At 38.2% G+C, this 15,205-nt stretch overlaps 3 protein-coding genes across 4 annotated transcripts; 1 reads left to right on the top strand and 2 right to left on the bottom strand.

Moving 5' to 3' along the window:
• Window positions 1–664: 664 nt before the first annotated feature.
• LOC143155336 (band 7 protein AGAP004871) lies at window positions 665–9,622 on the top strand. 2 transcript variants are annotated; one of them, XM_076327959.1, is made up of 10 exons: window positions 665–725; window positions 1,220–1,346; window positions 4,354–4,463; window positions 4,833–4,905; window positions 5,448–5,530; window positions 5,617–5,820; window positions 5,896–5,951; window positions 6,627–6,705; window positions 6,845–6,946; window positions 7,019–9,622. In XM_076327959.1, exons 2-10 carry the CDS (start codon window positions 1,265–1,267, stop codon window positions 7,121–7,123), a joined length of 894 nt encoding a protein of 297 aa, XP_076184074.1. In that variant the 5' UTR covers window positions 665–725; window positions 1,220–1,264; the 3' UTR covers window positions 7,124–9,622. The 2 variants fall into 2 exon arrangements, with proteins under 2 accessions (XP_076184074.1, XP_076184075.1); XM_076327960.1 differs by having other exon boundaries at window positions 693–725; window positions 1,205–1,346.
• Window positions 9,055–13,189, bottom strand: LOC143155335 (uncharacterized). Its single transcript, XM_076327957.1, has 9 exons — window positions 12,763–13,189; window positions 12,375–12,651; window positions 12,150–12,302; window positions 11,821–11,956; window positions 11,622–11,749; window positions 11,269–11,559; window positions 10,796–11,050; window positions 9,649–9,793; window positions 9,055–9,556 (listed from the first exon to the last, which is right to left on the bottom strand). Exons 2-8 carry the CDS (start codon window positions 12,586–12,588, stop codon window positions 9,672–9,674), a joined length of 1,299 nt encoding a protein of 432 aa, XP_076184072.1. The 5' UTR covers window positions 12,589–12,651; window positions 12,763–13,189; the 3' UTR covers window positions 9,055–9,556; window positions 9,649–9,671.
• A 570-nt stretch (window positions 13,190–13,759) lies between these two features.
• LOC143155337 (uncharacterized) lies at window positions 13,760–15,018 on the bottom strand. The gene is made up of 4 exons (XM_076327961.1): window positions 14,740–15,018; window positions 14,430–14,668; window positions 14,129–14,351; window positions 13,760–14,045 (listed from the first exon to the last, which is right to left on the bottom strand). The coding sequence occupies exons 1-4, from the start codon at window positions 14,825–14,827 to the stop codon at window positions 13,879–13,881; spliced, it is 717 nt and encodes a 238-aa protein (XP_076184076.1). The 5' UTR covers window positions 14,828–15,018; the 3' UTR covers window positions 13,760–13,878.
• Between the last annotated feature and the right edge of the window lie 187 nt (window positions 15,019–15,205).

Raw genomic sequence — 15,205 nt, 5'->3', positions numbered from 1 at the left:
TATTTTACTCGCGCTTAAAATGCAACATTTACTATTGCTTTCTAAACGAATATGTCAAATCCCTTTAAACTCTGCACAATTTTGAATCACGTACTAAATATAGGAGTGCTGCAAACTCCACGAGTTTAACGCGCATGTAGGTATATAGAACGCGCAATGACGAAATATTTTTGTCGTCATTACGTAACGTCCGAGATCCACATGTGGCAGTACGCTGTTACAAAATTTCACCAGCGGTAACAGACTTCATTGATATATCGATCGAAGTACAGGAAGAAAAATTGCTCGCGATCAATATTACGCACTGTATCTAATGGTGGTTACGCGACTAAACCAATTCTTTCTAATATGATAATAATAATAATAATAACAACAACAACAACAACAACAACAACAATAATAATAATAATAAAAACAACCCTTCGTCACATAGTAAAAAAATATACAGAACGGTATAGAAGACAAGGCTCGGTCGCGTTGCTATTTCGAATAGACAAACATTAAGCCTAATCTGTAATGCGAACAAAATTCACGCGACTTTGTTTGTTTTTTCTTTCGAACGTATTATCAAATATTCCAAAATAAACTGAACGGCCGACTAAATATTTTCCTATATGTACTAGTATAGTTAGGGCGGCGGCCGTTGTATAAAGCGTCACGGCAACGCGACGTTCCTTTCATTCGACTTGTTAGTTCTTTCAACAGCAGGCAACAATCAACGCAAGGTGACTACGTGTTTCTCCCTTTACGCTGCATTGTTTTCCTTCCTGTCTCACGTTGGAGAAATTTGGAACGATACGCCGCGTTATCGGGTGAAGTTTTACCGGAAGAATCTTGCTTATCCTGTTATTATTCCGACATCCAGCTTCCGATGTATCACGACTCTATCCGTAACCCGTTAAACGATGTTAGATGATTTTTGTCGAGAGTGGATAGATAGATCGCGTTAACGTTTCGGATATTGCGTCTCGATAAGAAACATCGCGATACAAAGTGTTTACACGACAATACGTTTGTGAACCACGTGTATGGTTTTTTTGGGTAAATTGAACGTTTTCAGAAAATTATACTCTTCGAAGAACGATCAATATTTCCTACCGGGTAAAACGTGCGTTCGTTCCTTGGAACGTATTCGAGAATATTTGCGAATCAAGCGGTCGTTCTTTTACCATCGTTCCATTTCTATCGCATAGTATGTGCTTAGGTTTTGGTAATTTAGGTGGCGAAATTCGAAACCCGTGTGAGCCCAATTGAATCTATTCCTATGGCAAGTGTAAGCAATGGGAACGGATCAACGATGCACATCAACATGCATCCGGATGATATACAAAATCGCATCATCGGCGGTAAGTGATCGAGAATTTACTATTGTCGAGGGGACGGAAATCCCTCTGTACGTATAACGAATTGCAAGATTGAGCGAAAATGAAGCCGAACGGGGCGCGAGTACATTCAAAGTTACAACAGGGTACACGAAACGTTTGCGATTGAAAAAATGAACCGCGCGCGTTCGGTAAACACGGTCGAGTTTTCTGTAAAGTTCATCAAAGTTATCCGCTGTGACAATTATCGAGAAGTTACGCTTACGTGTACGTGGCGTTAAATTCGGCAGGATCGAAGTACGTATACCATAAATCGAGCCGTGTCTGGTGTGACATGAAATATTACTTAAGTGTAAAGAAGGTCAAATTTTCTTTTACGCGCCGTAAGTAATATATCGGTTCGCGGAAACGTTGAAGGTCAATATCGAGTTTTAAAGAAACGTGTACGCCACAACCGTTTCACGAAAGAGAGACAACGCATCGGTATTACGATAAATTACGATACCGAAAATTGCGAAACCGGTTGCACGAGCGTCACTGCGTCACGAAACTTTATGTCAGATTAAACGAAAATAGTGTGTCGTTGACCGGACCGCGCGTCTCGTAGAAGCTGAAAACCGCTCTTTTTTTCCCCCGCGGTGGTGACAAATCGTTCATTGCTGTACACGGGTGAACTTGAATCGTATAGCATTCACCTTGTGCATGGATCGCAATGACTGGACACTATAAACACGTTTCGCGAGTTACTTCTCGGTAAGAATCGATAGAAACATCTCAAGTAAAATTAAACACGTTCACGATCGTGGATACGCAATAACGGATACGTATATATCGCGGCTCGACGAGACAATGGATCGCGACTACACATATTTCGAGTTAACAAATTGATTCACGTTTGTCGAGTACCTATCATCGAAAAGGTTTTACGATGAAATGCATTCCGTTTCGTCGAGATGATCGTTGTTCGTTCGAATAACGTACTGTTCGCCGCGTTTATAAGTTTTCGTGTCACGTGTAAATATAGAAACTGATTCGTTATTCACGATGTTTTTCCACGAAATAAACGTTTCCTACGTAATCGTATTTTGCGTAATCGGCGCGCAAAAATGGTGTCTCTTTGTACGGCGAGTATTCTATCGGTGATAATACATTATCGCTAACACCATTCACCTTGATAAAATGGCGGACCTCGGGAAGGAAATGGACCAATTCGTCGAATCAATATTCGAGTTTCAATCTCTCCGGTATCTCCGTTCCAAATGTCGCATAAAAAAAAAAGAAGAAGTGCGAACTATTTAGAAGTATCGTCGTCTTTTCATTTCGCGAGAAAATCAATAAAGGGACGAACAGAAAGGTACAAGGGTGAACGCTAAAGTGAAAAAGGGTGGGTTTGGGCATTTCGCGCATGCTATTACGTCCAAAGACGTAAGAGACCGGGAGAAAACGAGGACTTTCTATGTGGGTCGTTAAACATAGAATGGATAGATGAATACTCGTAACGAACTATGCGACGTGAATAATACATTGGAGTTCCGTTTGCGTCGTTTCGTTCCCCCTTGAAACGATCCCCTTTTGGTTTCTCCGAGTTTAGTGACATTTCAGCGGATTCGCTCGATTCATGCTCAATTGCTCGATCGAATCTAATAATCGTCTCCGGATAACGAACTATCAGAAAATTCCTTTTATTTACCAGAGACATAAATCCTACGAAATGTTCGTTGATTGAAATTCGTGCCAATCGTTGGTTACACGTAACGCGACCTGTCAGTTTCTTTTTACGCATCCACGGTCTGTTGCTTACTTTAATTATCGGAATGATTCACCGGTTAAGCGACCTATATGTACGCCTACATGCACACGATCTGTGTTATTTACAGCACAAAGCGTTGTGAACACGTAACATTAGCGTATCGCCAACTTCTGTTTCGATCTGACGCTTTTATCGAGTAATAATTTCCCGAATGTAGGTTGTACACACGTTTCTGTGTACCTATATCGATCTGCGCGCGAAGAGGTCGAAGGTATTTGTAAAATCAATAACAAAACTCGAATATGATTACCGACTGTCTTCTCAACGGGAAAAAATGAAATTGATTTACGTGTCGGAACGAACGTGGAGTGGATCGAATTCCAGAAAACACGCGATAGTTTATCCCCCGTGGATCTGAACCATCTGAACGTACGAACGTTAATGAATGTGCCGCTACAAATAAAAACCCTTGTTGTCGGAAAATATTAACTCTTCATTGTACGGAAGATGGCCAAAGATAACGTTTTATTTCTGCGAGGGTACTTAATAATAGAAGCGTTCAGCAGGCATATGGGAAACAGCGTTTGATCAATAGTTCAAAAGTTATTAATAATTTATTTCGATTTTCGCCGTACGATTCTTTCGTCTTTTTTCACTCTGCCTTCGATAGAAAGGGAAAATTTGCAACAGGGACCCGTGACGATTGCATGGATTTATAAAATTGCAAAATTTGAAACAAATCGATCGGAGTGGGGAGGGGATTCGATTGTTTCCGAATAAGAGCCTTCATGAAATAAAGTGTATTGTTCCGCGTTACCATTAAGACTCTTTGATACAATATTTAACGAACTTAATGAATTTTCTTTAGACTCTCATTCGTGTATTGTATACAGTATTCATGGTTCTAGACTACAAAGGTATCGTTATTGTTCCCTCCAAAATGTTTTTAAGAACGCTAAAGTGAAACGCTTAAGAAATAACGAAACAAAAACTATTCACGTTGCCCGGCTGAACGATCCTCCAACATCTTCCATCCAAGTAGACACTTAGTCTCATACTTCAACCTGAATGTACATAAAGATGTCTAGTCCCTTTGTTGTTTGGGGTGGGTTAACTAAACGATTTAGGGTGATTTCATCCCAGCCAAGTAACGCTAAAACTATTTTTATACTCCGTTCATTGGCTTAACCGATAAAAACAATCCGTGATCCATCGATATAAAAAAAAAAGAAGATTGTTTTAAAAGATTAAGAGTACATAGATAATGTTCCAATGTTTCAGCGGAAGACAGCGTACAAGAAAACATTAATCCCTGCAGAAATATTCTGGTGGTAGTATCATGGATTCTTGTGATATTAACGATGCCATTTTCCCTGTTCATTTGCTTCAAGGTACAACACGAACATTTATACTTATTCATGTGAATTTTTCGCGGACTGTCTCGTCCGATATTTGACAAATCTGATATCTATCTAACGAATCGATGTTTTTAAAATCCTTTCGACGTATCGTAAATAAAAATATATCATCCCTGTAATCGATACTATTTCCGTTATTCGAGTTCGTTACAAGTATCCACACGGTGTCTTCGTTCACTTCCTGTTACCCCGCTCTCTATAGTCGACCTATAATTAAATGACCGATCATTCACGGTCCGTCCCGTATCATTCACCCTTCGTATAAAATACGTCACTAATAAATTACATCCTCCGCGTTTCTATCTTTATCATCGTCTTGCTACAACAATTGTAATCCCCTAGGTGGTGCAGGAATACGAAAGAGCCGTGATATTTCGTCTGGGACGTCTACTCTCAGGCGGTGCTAAAGGACCTGGTAAAATCTTTAATAAATCTTTTCCAGCGCGATTAAAAATCGTTGAAAGCTTCGTACGATAAATGTCTGGACTGTAAATTGCACTTCTAAAGTAGTAGCATAAAATTAATATCAAAATATGCTTCATAGTTTTACCTTGTGTAGTTTTTTCTAACTACAAACGTTTTAAGGATGTAGCACGTCTCGGTTGCGTGGGACGCTATATATTAATTGTCGGTCACCGTGACGTTCTCATGAAAATAGTAGAACATAGTAAAGTCGATAACTTCGATCTATAAGTTCACCATTCATTATACATGTATGTATATTGATGTCGGTCACCGTACTGTTGTTTATAAAAGCAGTGTCAAAGTGGCGGTCGCGTACTGAATGTATAGTATCGTGTTTTTTTACGAAACAAAGGCCGAGTGACCATTGTACGTATTGGAAAAAGTTGTTCGTAATATCGATCTTGATAACATATTTAAAAATCATCGAGATCGGTGAAGCTCTTCGTTCGTTTTTCAAATATAGTATGTAATTATCGATTACCGAATTTCTAGGTATTTTCTTCATCTTGCCTTGCGTGGACAAATATGCTCGTGTCGACTTACGTACGCGAACGTACGACGTTCCGCCTCAGGAGGTATGGAAATCGTTAGAAAACAAACATTCTATCGTGTACACGTGACGATGGGAACGCGAGATTAACGAGAATCTCTCTGTCATCAGGTGTTAACCAAGGACAGCGTGACGGTGTCTGTCGACGCGGTGGTGTATTATCGCGTAAACAACGCGACGATTTCCGTCGCGAACGTCCAGGATGCTCACCACAGCACCAGACTGTTGGCTCAAACCACGCTTCGAAACACCATGGGAACCAGACCGCTCCACGAGATCCTCAGCGAACGTGACACCATATCCGGGAACATGCAGGTAACCGTTTCGCACGAATTCGTCTTTACGGTTCATGCAACAACAGGCGTTTCACTGTTGAATTTTAACCACCAGGTGTCTTTGGACGAGGCTACCGATACATGGGGAATTAAAGTCGAACGGGTCGAAATGTACGTACGCGTTTTCCATTGCGAATTGTTGCATTTGCGGTAAATTCTCGTTGTACGATCGCCAGATTCGATTCGTCGTACGATCGTTATCCCCACCGACTGGGTGGACACCAATCGAAACCGGTGAAACGCGAAAGGCTTCAAAGTAGCCGGTGACTGGTACTTGAACAGAAATTTTCTCATCTTTGTTTTACATACTTATGAGAATATTTTTAACGCGGATCATTTTCAGGTAAACAGAAATTTTCTCATCTTTGTTTCATACTTATGAGAATATTTTTAACGCGGACCATTTTTAGGTAAACGGAAATTTTCTCATCTTTGTTTTATACTTATGAGAATATTTTGAACGCTGATCATTTCAGGTACGGAAAGCGAACTACGTGATTCGCTCTTCCCTCTTCTTTGTTGGCTATCTTTTTTTTTTACACGTCCTTTTTTACATTCGTCGTTTGTTCTTTCGTTCACTGTACGCGTTGTAAGGTTCTGCTCGGTCCTAAATGGCGATCATACAACGAGAATTTACTGTACTTATTTATTTCAATGGTCGCATCAAAATCCACCGATATCTTCCTTCAAAAAATGATTAAAATAAGGGGTTATTGTAAATGCCTTCTACGGTAATGTTACGATGTTCATATTTCTGTGTACATGTTTCTTGAATTTCTTCCGCAGCAAAGACGTAAGGCTACCGGTCCAGTTGCAGAGAGCCATGGCTGCCGAGGCTGAAGCTGCTCGCGAAGCTCGGGCAAAGGTTCGTCTTTTGTTACGTTCAGAACAAGTGGAGAGAAAAAGGAACATATTAGATCTCGTGTTTCTCAGTTTCTGGAAGATTTTTATTTACGTAGACGTGCCCGTGCAACCGTAGTACAGACGGAACGTATTATTTACAGGTGATCGCTGCCGAGGGTGAACAGAAAGCTAGCCGCGCGTTGAGGGAGGCTTCGGAGGTAATAGGAGATTCCCCTGCTGCGTTGCAGCTTCGTTATTTACAGGTAGGTTCGAGTCGAGCATAGTATCAAATACTTTTTACGTGAAAGATCATCGTTCTGTTCGATTGCTTTTAGACTCTGAACAGCATTTCGGCGGAGAAAAATTCGACGATCGTGTTCCCCTTGCCTATCGATCTGTTAACTTACTTCATGAGAGCCGGTACCGCGAGGGATTCTTAATCTCGGTACCATCTGTTACCTTCGAGCACTTCGCGAAGTTGAAAAACAATAAAAGTCACCGATGGTTCTACGCCCAAGGAAATTAAATCCATCGTTTATTTGTAGAATCGATACACTCGAGTTGATCTTGATGTACAGCAGACTAACTTGCTAATACTTCGCGAATTAGACTGTCGATGATAGAACATTCACAGGCTATAAAATTTGAACGACTTTCGAAGGAAATTATTCACGATTACACACACAAGGAACCGGTCAATTCTAAACCAGTCGAGTACAATCCTTCAAGAAGATCTTTCAATTTAGCATCATTATATTCATGAATCAATCGTGAACTGACTCCAACTAAGGACCTAATTTGATTCATAATGAAAAAAAAAAAAAAAAAAATTATCGCATTGTCACCGCACATCGGTCGACTACCAATTTTATAACACTCTATACACTTTTTAAATTTTCACTCGTATTTTTATTACTTGTTTACTTATTTTACACGCGGGAACGCGACCTGTAGTTTATACAATGGTAATTTATAAGAGAGACGATCATTTATGGAAGAAAGAAACAAACTACGGTAAATTCTCGTTGTCGACAGTGTTTTTCCTGCGATGTGAGATCCGAATGTATGTTTCGCCATGAAAAATAACACGTGTAAATTATACACAAACGTGATCGATGTATTTAGCTTGTGATAAAATATTCGTTGTTGGCTTCTACAAAGTTCGCGAAGCCGATTATTTAGTTACCAGAAGTTCATTTGCAAACAATATTTGTTTACTAAAGGATAAGAGATATGTATGTGTATATCACAATTTTATATAAGTTTAATTGTATATAAGTTGCAAGTTGAACTAAATTCTGACAGTATGATTTATTGTAATCTGACACGTGTTCATGTTTTACGGTATTCTCTCGACGAGAGCTGGTTTTGGCTTGCTCGATGAGTTCTGGACGTTCTCATTACCATTTCTATTTCACTCTTGCCTCGACGAATCACCAATAGTCTATCTCATTCCACTGTTTGCGCGCAATATCATTCCTTCGTCTTGTTCCTGGATCGTTTTCGATCTCTCTGTCTCGTACTCGTTCTATCTCGCAAAGCAAAAATAATTGTATCACTTCTACACTATTTACTCTGGTCTCTGACTACATACTCTTATCGAGGGTATACTGTATTCACGTAACATTCACGTAGCATTATAGTATTCGCATAGTATTTTAATGCGTGTTGCGTGTAAGTGTTCTTATACATAAAATTGTTCGAGCGGGTAGGTGACACGACTGCCCAATCGATGTAAAGTTCCTTCTCGTAGAGTAGTTCTCCCAAAACGTCAACTCCCGCTCAACTTGTCGCGTCAAGAGGTAGACAAACCGTGATGTAAAGACGCTGGGACTTAAACCCAGGGTTTAACAATTGACGAGGCGATTTTACGACACGTCAATCGCTATGGAGAACGAGGTAGTAAAACGGTAGAAGTGCATGTGAAATTTCGTGGCAATAAAGCAACTTCTAAAGCTTTAATCTCTCGCCGAATTATGCGACTGGAACAGGTTAATACATCCGACATCTGATCCGCAAAAGTAGCGCGTACCAGACGATCGCATCATAAACCCAGGTTTAGACGGTCTTAATAATCATTGGTACGGAATTAATCGACTTAACGATCGATTGAAACGTACAGTGAGTGTTGTTCGAGTATTTCGGGAACCATTACACGGCCTTTAACGAGATTTAATTTAACATCGATAATCATTTTCGATAATTGTACGAAAGGTGTGTTCCATTAGACGATGGCTATTGCTAAAAACGAAATGGTGTTATAAAATTAAGGTAAACGTAAATAAGACATATTAGAGAACAGTGTACCATATTATTCTTACTCGTTCGATCATTGACATTGTTCGTCGAGTGGAAATGGAAAGAAGGAATCTCGAGGACTGTGAATCTTTTTAATCAAAATAAATTCTGACGGCTGTGCTGTAGAAGGAAGATAATTAAATGAAAGTCTCTCGGAATGCTGAAACATATTCATTTCCACTTATATTTACGTGTATTAAATTCTTTGGAGTCTATCTTAGATTACAATAGAGAATAATTTATCGATGCATTACATATAGGCGATATAATCGTAATTACGGCATCATGTATACTTATTATAATATCGTCTTTCTCTTTTTACGATGTACCTACCACTGTGTTACGTACATGCTTTAATTTTTACTTGTGATACTATGTTACGTTAATTTGGTGTAACTTTCTCACCAATCTCTAACATTCGTGGACTGTGGCGGACGTACGAAGTACGTTAATCATATTTTCACTTTTAGCGATGTTAACGTTTCTATTTGGAATAATTTATTAGAATCTCAAGCGTTTTATGTTCTCGTAAAACGTTCAACAAACGATAATTAAAAGCGTTCGAAACATCTTCTCTGTTAACATCAAACGTGTTAATTGACTTAAATGTGTGCGAATAAATTTCAAATCGTATCTCGTTACTTATTTGTAGTTTCTTTTTAATTACCTGTAATAGTTTTTAATTGGAATTCATCTTAATTTTGTCGTACAAGGTTGTTGCACATAATTTAAACAAAATCCCCGGTTCCCGACGTCATTTGGTGCTTCGATGCTATCCGTATGAAAAATTAATCTGAATGGTTTCACTGTACCTGAAAAATGATTATACATTATACGTCTTCTATTGTGGCATAAAACGCTACATTTCATAGTTGAATATTAATCGATTAAAATGTTTAATCATGATTGATCGATTGATTAAATTTTGCGATTAAAAAAGATTAGTTGGAAAAAAATAACGTTTAATTTAATCTATTAATGAAATTAATCGCCAATCGCTGATTCAAAATTTTAATCGTCGAAAAATCATTGATTTAATCGGCTGATGATATTAATCGTCAATCACTGATTCAAAACATTAATCATTAATTACAAATTATTATTTTTAATTGGGATTAACTTAAAATTTCGGTTCAATTACAATTTCAATTAAGATTATTTTCACATTTACGATTTTAATTAATCTTTAAATTGTAATAAGAACATAACAAAAATGTATTTCCGTAAGAACATTTTTATTTATACACATGTTTTATTTATTATTTTTCAATCTTTTATATTGTTTCATATTTGCTTTTAGCAATTATAAAGAAGCAAAAATAACAAATTTTATCGTTACGTTAGATATTATATAATATTGTTTGCCATAAAAATCATACATCACAGATACGGATACAAAGGCTTTATCATTTTCCAATCTTTCATCGACTACTTCGATTCTTGATCACGAATGATATTAAGAGTGACTTCCTACTTTCATTGCCAATCGCACTTAACGATTAAATATTTCCACTGTAATCGTTGATCATTGATTGCATTTTTGCTTCTGTATGTACTAAAATCATTTCAGGCGGAAAAATGGAAGTCGTCGGCATTTGTGAAATATTTACAAAGTCTAAAAAATGTTACAAAACTGTTGAAAGATTTTTAAAAACATTTACAATTTAACTAAACAAAATTCACAAAATTAAACCTTCCTTTTGAGTGTTTAACTATATGTAACTCGTTAATCTAAGTCTGCATTAAATTTACCGATTAAGTTATCACTTAGTATAAATTTAAAATACGCCAACTATCGAGCAAAGTATACTTACTGACGACAGAAGACGCGTTCAACATTTGATTCTCTGCATTGAATGTACCGCCACATACTCGATCGATGCATGTCATTGTGGCAGTCGGTACTCTACCCAAATTCGATGCACAAGGAATTGTTAACCAGTCGGTTTGGCAGGCCGCACCTGTTATCGACGCGATCTGCGTTCCTTGCGTGTTTCCCGTTAGCGTAAATGCATTATTCCGTACCATTTGCGCAGCCGGAGTGCCACCGGTTATCGACACTGTTTGACCTTTCCATGGCACATTAACAACTTGTTAGAAATATTAATATACCGTCTAGAGATTGTATACAGTGTTTCAGAACTATATTAAAAGCTTGTAAAAAAACGTTCTGTTTTGCAACAGACAAAGTATAAACGGTAAGTGGACTAGCAAGCCTCCGAGTCATTGAATGTCCGATTTATCCTATACTTCGTTCGTGATTTTACCTATAGATCTTCTTTCTTACCATCAATCGGACACGCTGTATACTGAATACCGCAAAAGTTTCTTTCCATTCTTATGCAAATACTGTAATCCTGATTGGATAATTGCAATCCGGTGTTCGGATCATAATTGAACGATTTTATTTGTCCGGATATGCCAGTGAAATATTGCAAACAACCTTCCTCGGCTCTGTACAATGTATTGCAACGAATTTGAGAAACTCGAACTTTCCATGAACGAGCGAAAGAACTCCCGCTCGTAACAAATGTCAATATAACAGGATTTGTTTGCCCGAGACCGGCATCCACGTATACTGCACAAAAGGAACATTTACGACACGAATAAAGCGTTTGTTGTAATTACATTTATACGTACTATGGTTTCCAGTATTGCTTCCGCATATAGTAGGCACCGGATTGCCTCCAGAAACGATAAATTGATCGTAAACACACTGGTTATTAGTCGTTTCCGGTCCTCTTATATTAAACTCCATAAAATCCAGCCTAAAAGACACAAGGACATTTAATAATTCTATCGAACAAAAGAAAACACCGGAGATAAAGCAGTAGCTCACCTAAATTGACATACATCTGGATGCGATTTAACGAGCGTCAATTGGCAAGATTCTGTGCCATCGAATAGCGACGGATAATTCGGATTAACAAAGTAAGTATTGTTATTGACAGTTGTTTCGCCGCAAGACATAGTTACTGATACAACGAAATGATTATTAATAGCTTACTTTCCAAAGGGTCCGTATCAGTGCTGATCATAAATAAGAACTCCTCGCAAGGGAGATTTCGTAAATTTCGAAATAACCGCAAACGACACTTTTTCTACTACTATCTCGTGATAATACTACTACCTATTATTATTACCAGAAACAAAAAATAATAAGTTTACCGATGCAACAAACTCCGTAACCGTTTGCGCAAATCCCACTAGATATGCCCCCGCGTTGCGTGCACTCTGACGTCGTCACACAAGTACCATTCTCGCCGGTTAATCCGGCGCAAATATTATTGTCAAACCTCACCACAGTGAACAAAGGGAAAACTGTACGCAACAATTACGAGAAATTACTCGATTGTATTGCATATTATCAGCAAAAGAAACTTCTGCACTTACGTCGCTTTTCTCTGCTGGCGTGAGTCGGTACGCTATTTTGAACGTTGATTAATTGTGATTTACTCTTCGACGCGTCTCGCAGTAACGACTCGTTCACGTGAATATTATTCGTTCGCCAAAAATTGGTGAATCTCCTTAGAGCATTCCACGCGTCAACATTGACGCACAATGCAATGAAATACAGTAGAAATGTGATGGAATAATAACTACGCATGATTATACGTAACGTCTCGTTAAGGTTGTATATCAAAATTTCGCTGAAGGTGACACAGCGAATCTAGAAATTTTAACGATAGATAACTCCGTTCGGTCAAAACAACGTGGAACCAAACTGTTATCGCGGTCCAACTACAACTGACAAAAAAGAAAAGTGCGAAGGATAATATACCTGAGATGTTTACACGGTCTGCATATCACGCGGTAAATTAAGGGTTGCACTTGGATCGTTTTGTTTTAGCCGAGCGTTTCTTTGTAAATAAGCAGAAAGAAAGTCGAGAAATTTGATCGACAATAAACTCGTAACTCTCGACCATTGTGTCCGACCAGCGTTTGTGTCGGGACAGCAATTATACTTTCACAGTTGTAATTAAACAAATCTCCTCGATTTCGTATGCAACCGTAGTTATGCCGCAACTTGGATCTCTTTAACGCGACAATGCATTTGAAAGCTCGTTGACGTTAAAAATCAATTACATTTTTGTAAACAATGTTCTTTTCGTTTCTCTTGGTACAAAAAGTGGCACAGTATTTTTTTAAACGAAAAATATGCCTTAACGGATATTCAAGATGCTTCGACCGATACACTAGAAAGTGTACTTTCTAAATTGTTTTCCAAACGTTTGTCACCACGGTCTGTAGGTTCCAAGATACACGCGGCATATGGGGCAATAGTGATTGACATTTTTGCACGAGTTCATACAATATGGTAACATGCAACACGGCCAGCATCTGCAAAGAATAGAAAGAAATTGAATTTGGACGTGTTATGATTTTATCGAGTAACTAGTAAATCTATGTACCCGCATAAAAAGAATGCAATCGCGGCAACGTGAGTAATTGCAGATTGTCGGGCTTCTATCACCGTGACGATAAGCGTGGTGCATCGTGGACATATCGCGGTAGTAGGTCTTGGCGACCAAAATCTATTAGTGGGTTCTACAAAGGAAATACCATTATAAATCTCAAAGATACGTTTCGCGTGAAATGCATAAAACATTTTTTACGGTTGCATTTCATTACGTGAGACTGAAAGCAATCGATCCGTAGAATAAGACGCGAGGCAAATTCCCTGAGCTTGAGCGTAACTAGGTGGTGGTATCGGAGCTATGAAAGACGAATTATTTGTCGATCGAAAGAGCCTCCAACTGCGCGTTGTTGTACGACTGGCACATATCGCAGAATATGTAGGCGGTGCGTCCCTCATGTAAGGATGTGTATCCGACTATCCCGTGAATCATTTTTTATTATTTTACGATTCGCATTGTGGAACAAACTATGAATTATATTATGCGAAGTTTAATACTTCATTATTTACGGTTGACATGAACCGTAAACAATTATTTAATCTCCATCGTCGACGATCCGTTTCACGCATGGATACATTATTTTCCAATGCTCTTCCATTTGGCGATGAGTACGTATATACATACGAATCTTGCAGATCTTGATTATCTTAGTCGAATAAACAATTCAAATTATATAAATATGTAATATAAAAGGTATTATATTTTATATTAATCTTTTATCAAATATACCGTTACCATCGGCCGTGTCTGCCAATACGCTAAATGTATCGGGTGATGGACTCCCATAATCGGTGGTCACGGTCAATATTTCGTTTCTCGGTCCAGATTTGCACGAAGAAAACGAAGTAGACAACTGCAGAGTATCTCGGAGGGTTCTGGATATCGAAAGAGTTAACGACGGATGAGGCGGCGTTGCTTGCGTCGTGGCCTCGCGGCTGAGAGTGACCGATGTCTTAAATGAGAATAAAATTTGTTTTTTTTTTCTTTAGAAATATATTTAATAAGTAATACGTATAAATATACGAAATACCTTGCATCGAGGAGGCGCGTAAGAAAACGATTTCGCATTATCGCGAGATTCTGTTGTTTCGTAATCAAAACGCGTCGATGAGTAGGTCGAGTCGATAAATCGCTTATCCGACGATGATTGTGTTGAAGAAAGCCTAATTAACCTCAGAGGGGTCTGTGTACCACTTGTTGATAATTGTTTTATTTCTTCCACACTATCCTGAACATTTAATGCTAATGGATATTGATCCAAAGAATTTTCTGAAAAGTATTTAACATTAGAAACTCTAGTTCTGTTGGTTTTTCCATTTTCAAAACTAACTAATAATTACCTAATTTTATTTCTTCTACCTGTTCTAAATTGTCTACCTCTTCTGTATTGTGGTTAGAGAAACTACTCGTTCCTTCATTTGAATACATAATATAGCAAACTGTATTATTTAGACGAAAATGAATGGCTCATTGACATAATAATAAATGCCATAAGTTATTATCATTACTGATTGACTGAAAGCTTAATTCGTAATTTTCCACGTATAACGGTTCCATCCAGCATGAAAATAGGTTAGAAAAGACATTGTGTTTGTAAATATCTATGTCCGCGTAATATCGTAGAACCGGAACATTTTCACTCGTGTCCTCTATCTATTTGCCTTCAATATATCATTGATAATGATAAAATGAATATCGCGTATTTACATTAATACTTTTCCAACGTTGAAACGTGTAGACAACAATTTAAACTGAGCGCTCCTCGGAGCATGCAAAGATGGCAGTCAATATCGGAGATTCGTACCT

Source organism: Ptiloglossa arizonensis, chromosome 2 (assembly GCF_051014685.1).
Source record: "Ptiloglossa arizonensis isolate GNS036 chromosome 2, iyPtiAriz1_principal, whole genome shotgun sequence".
Classification (NCBI taxonomy): domain Eukaryota; kingdom Metazoa; phylum Arthropoda; class Insecta; order Hymenoptera; family Colletidae; genus Ptiloglossa; species Ptiloglossa arizonensis.
Note: the sequence above shows the minus strand (reverse complement) of the source record. Positions and strands in the feature narration are given on the sequence as shown.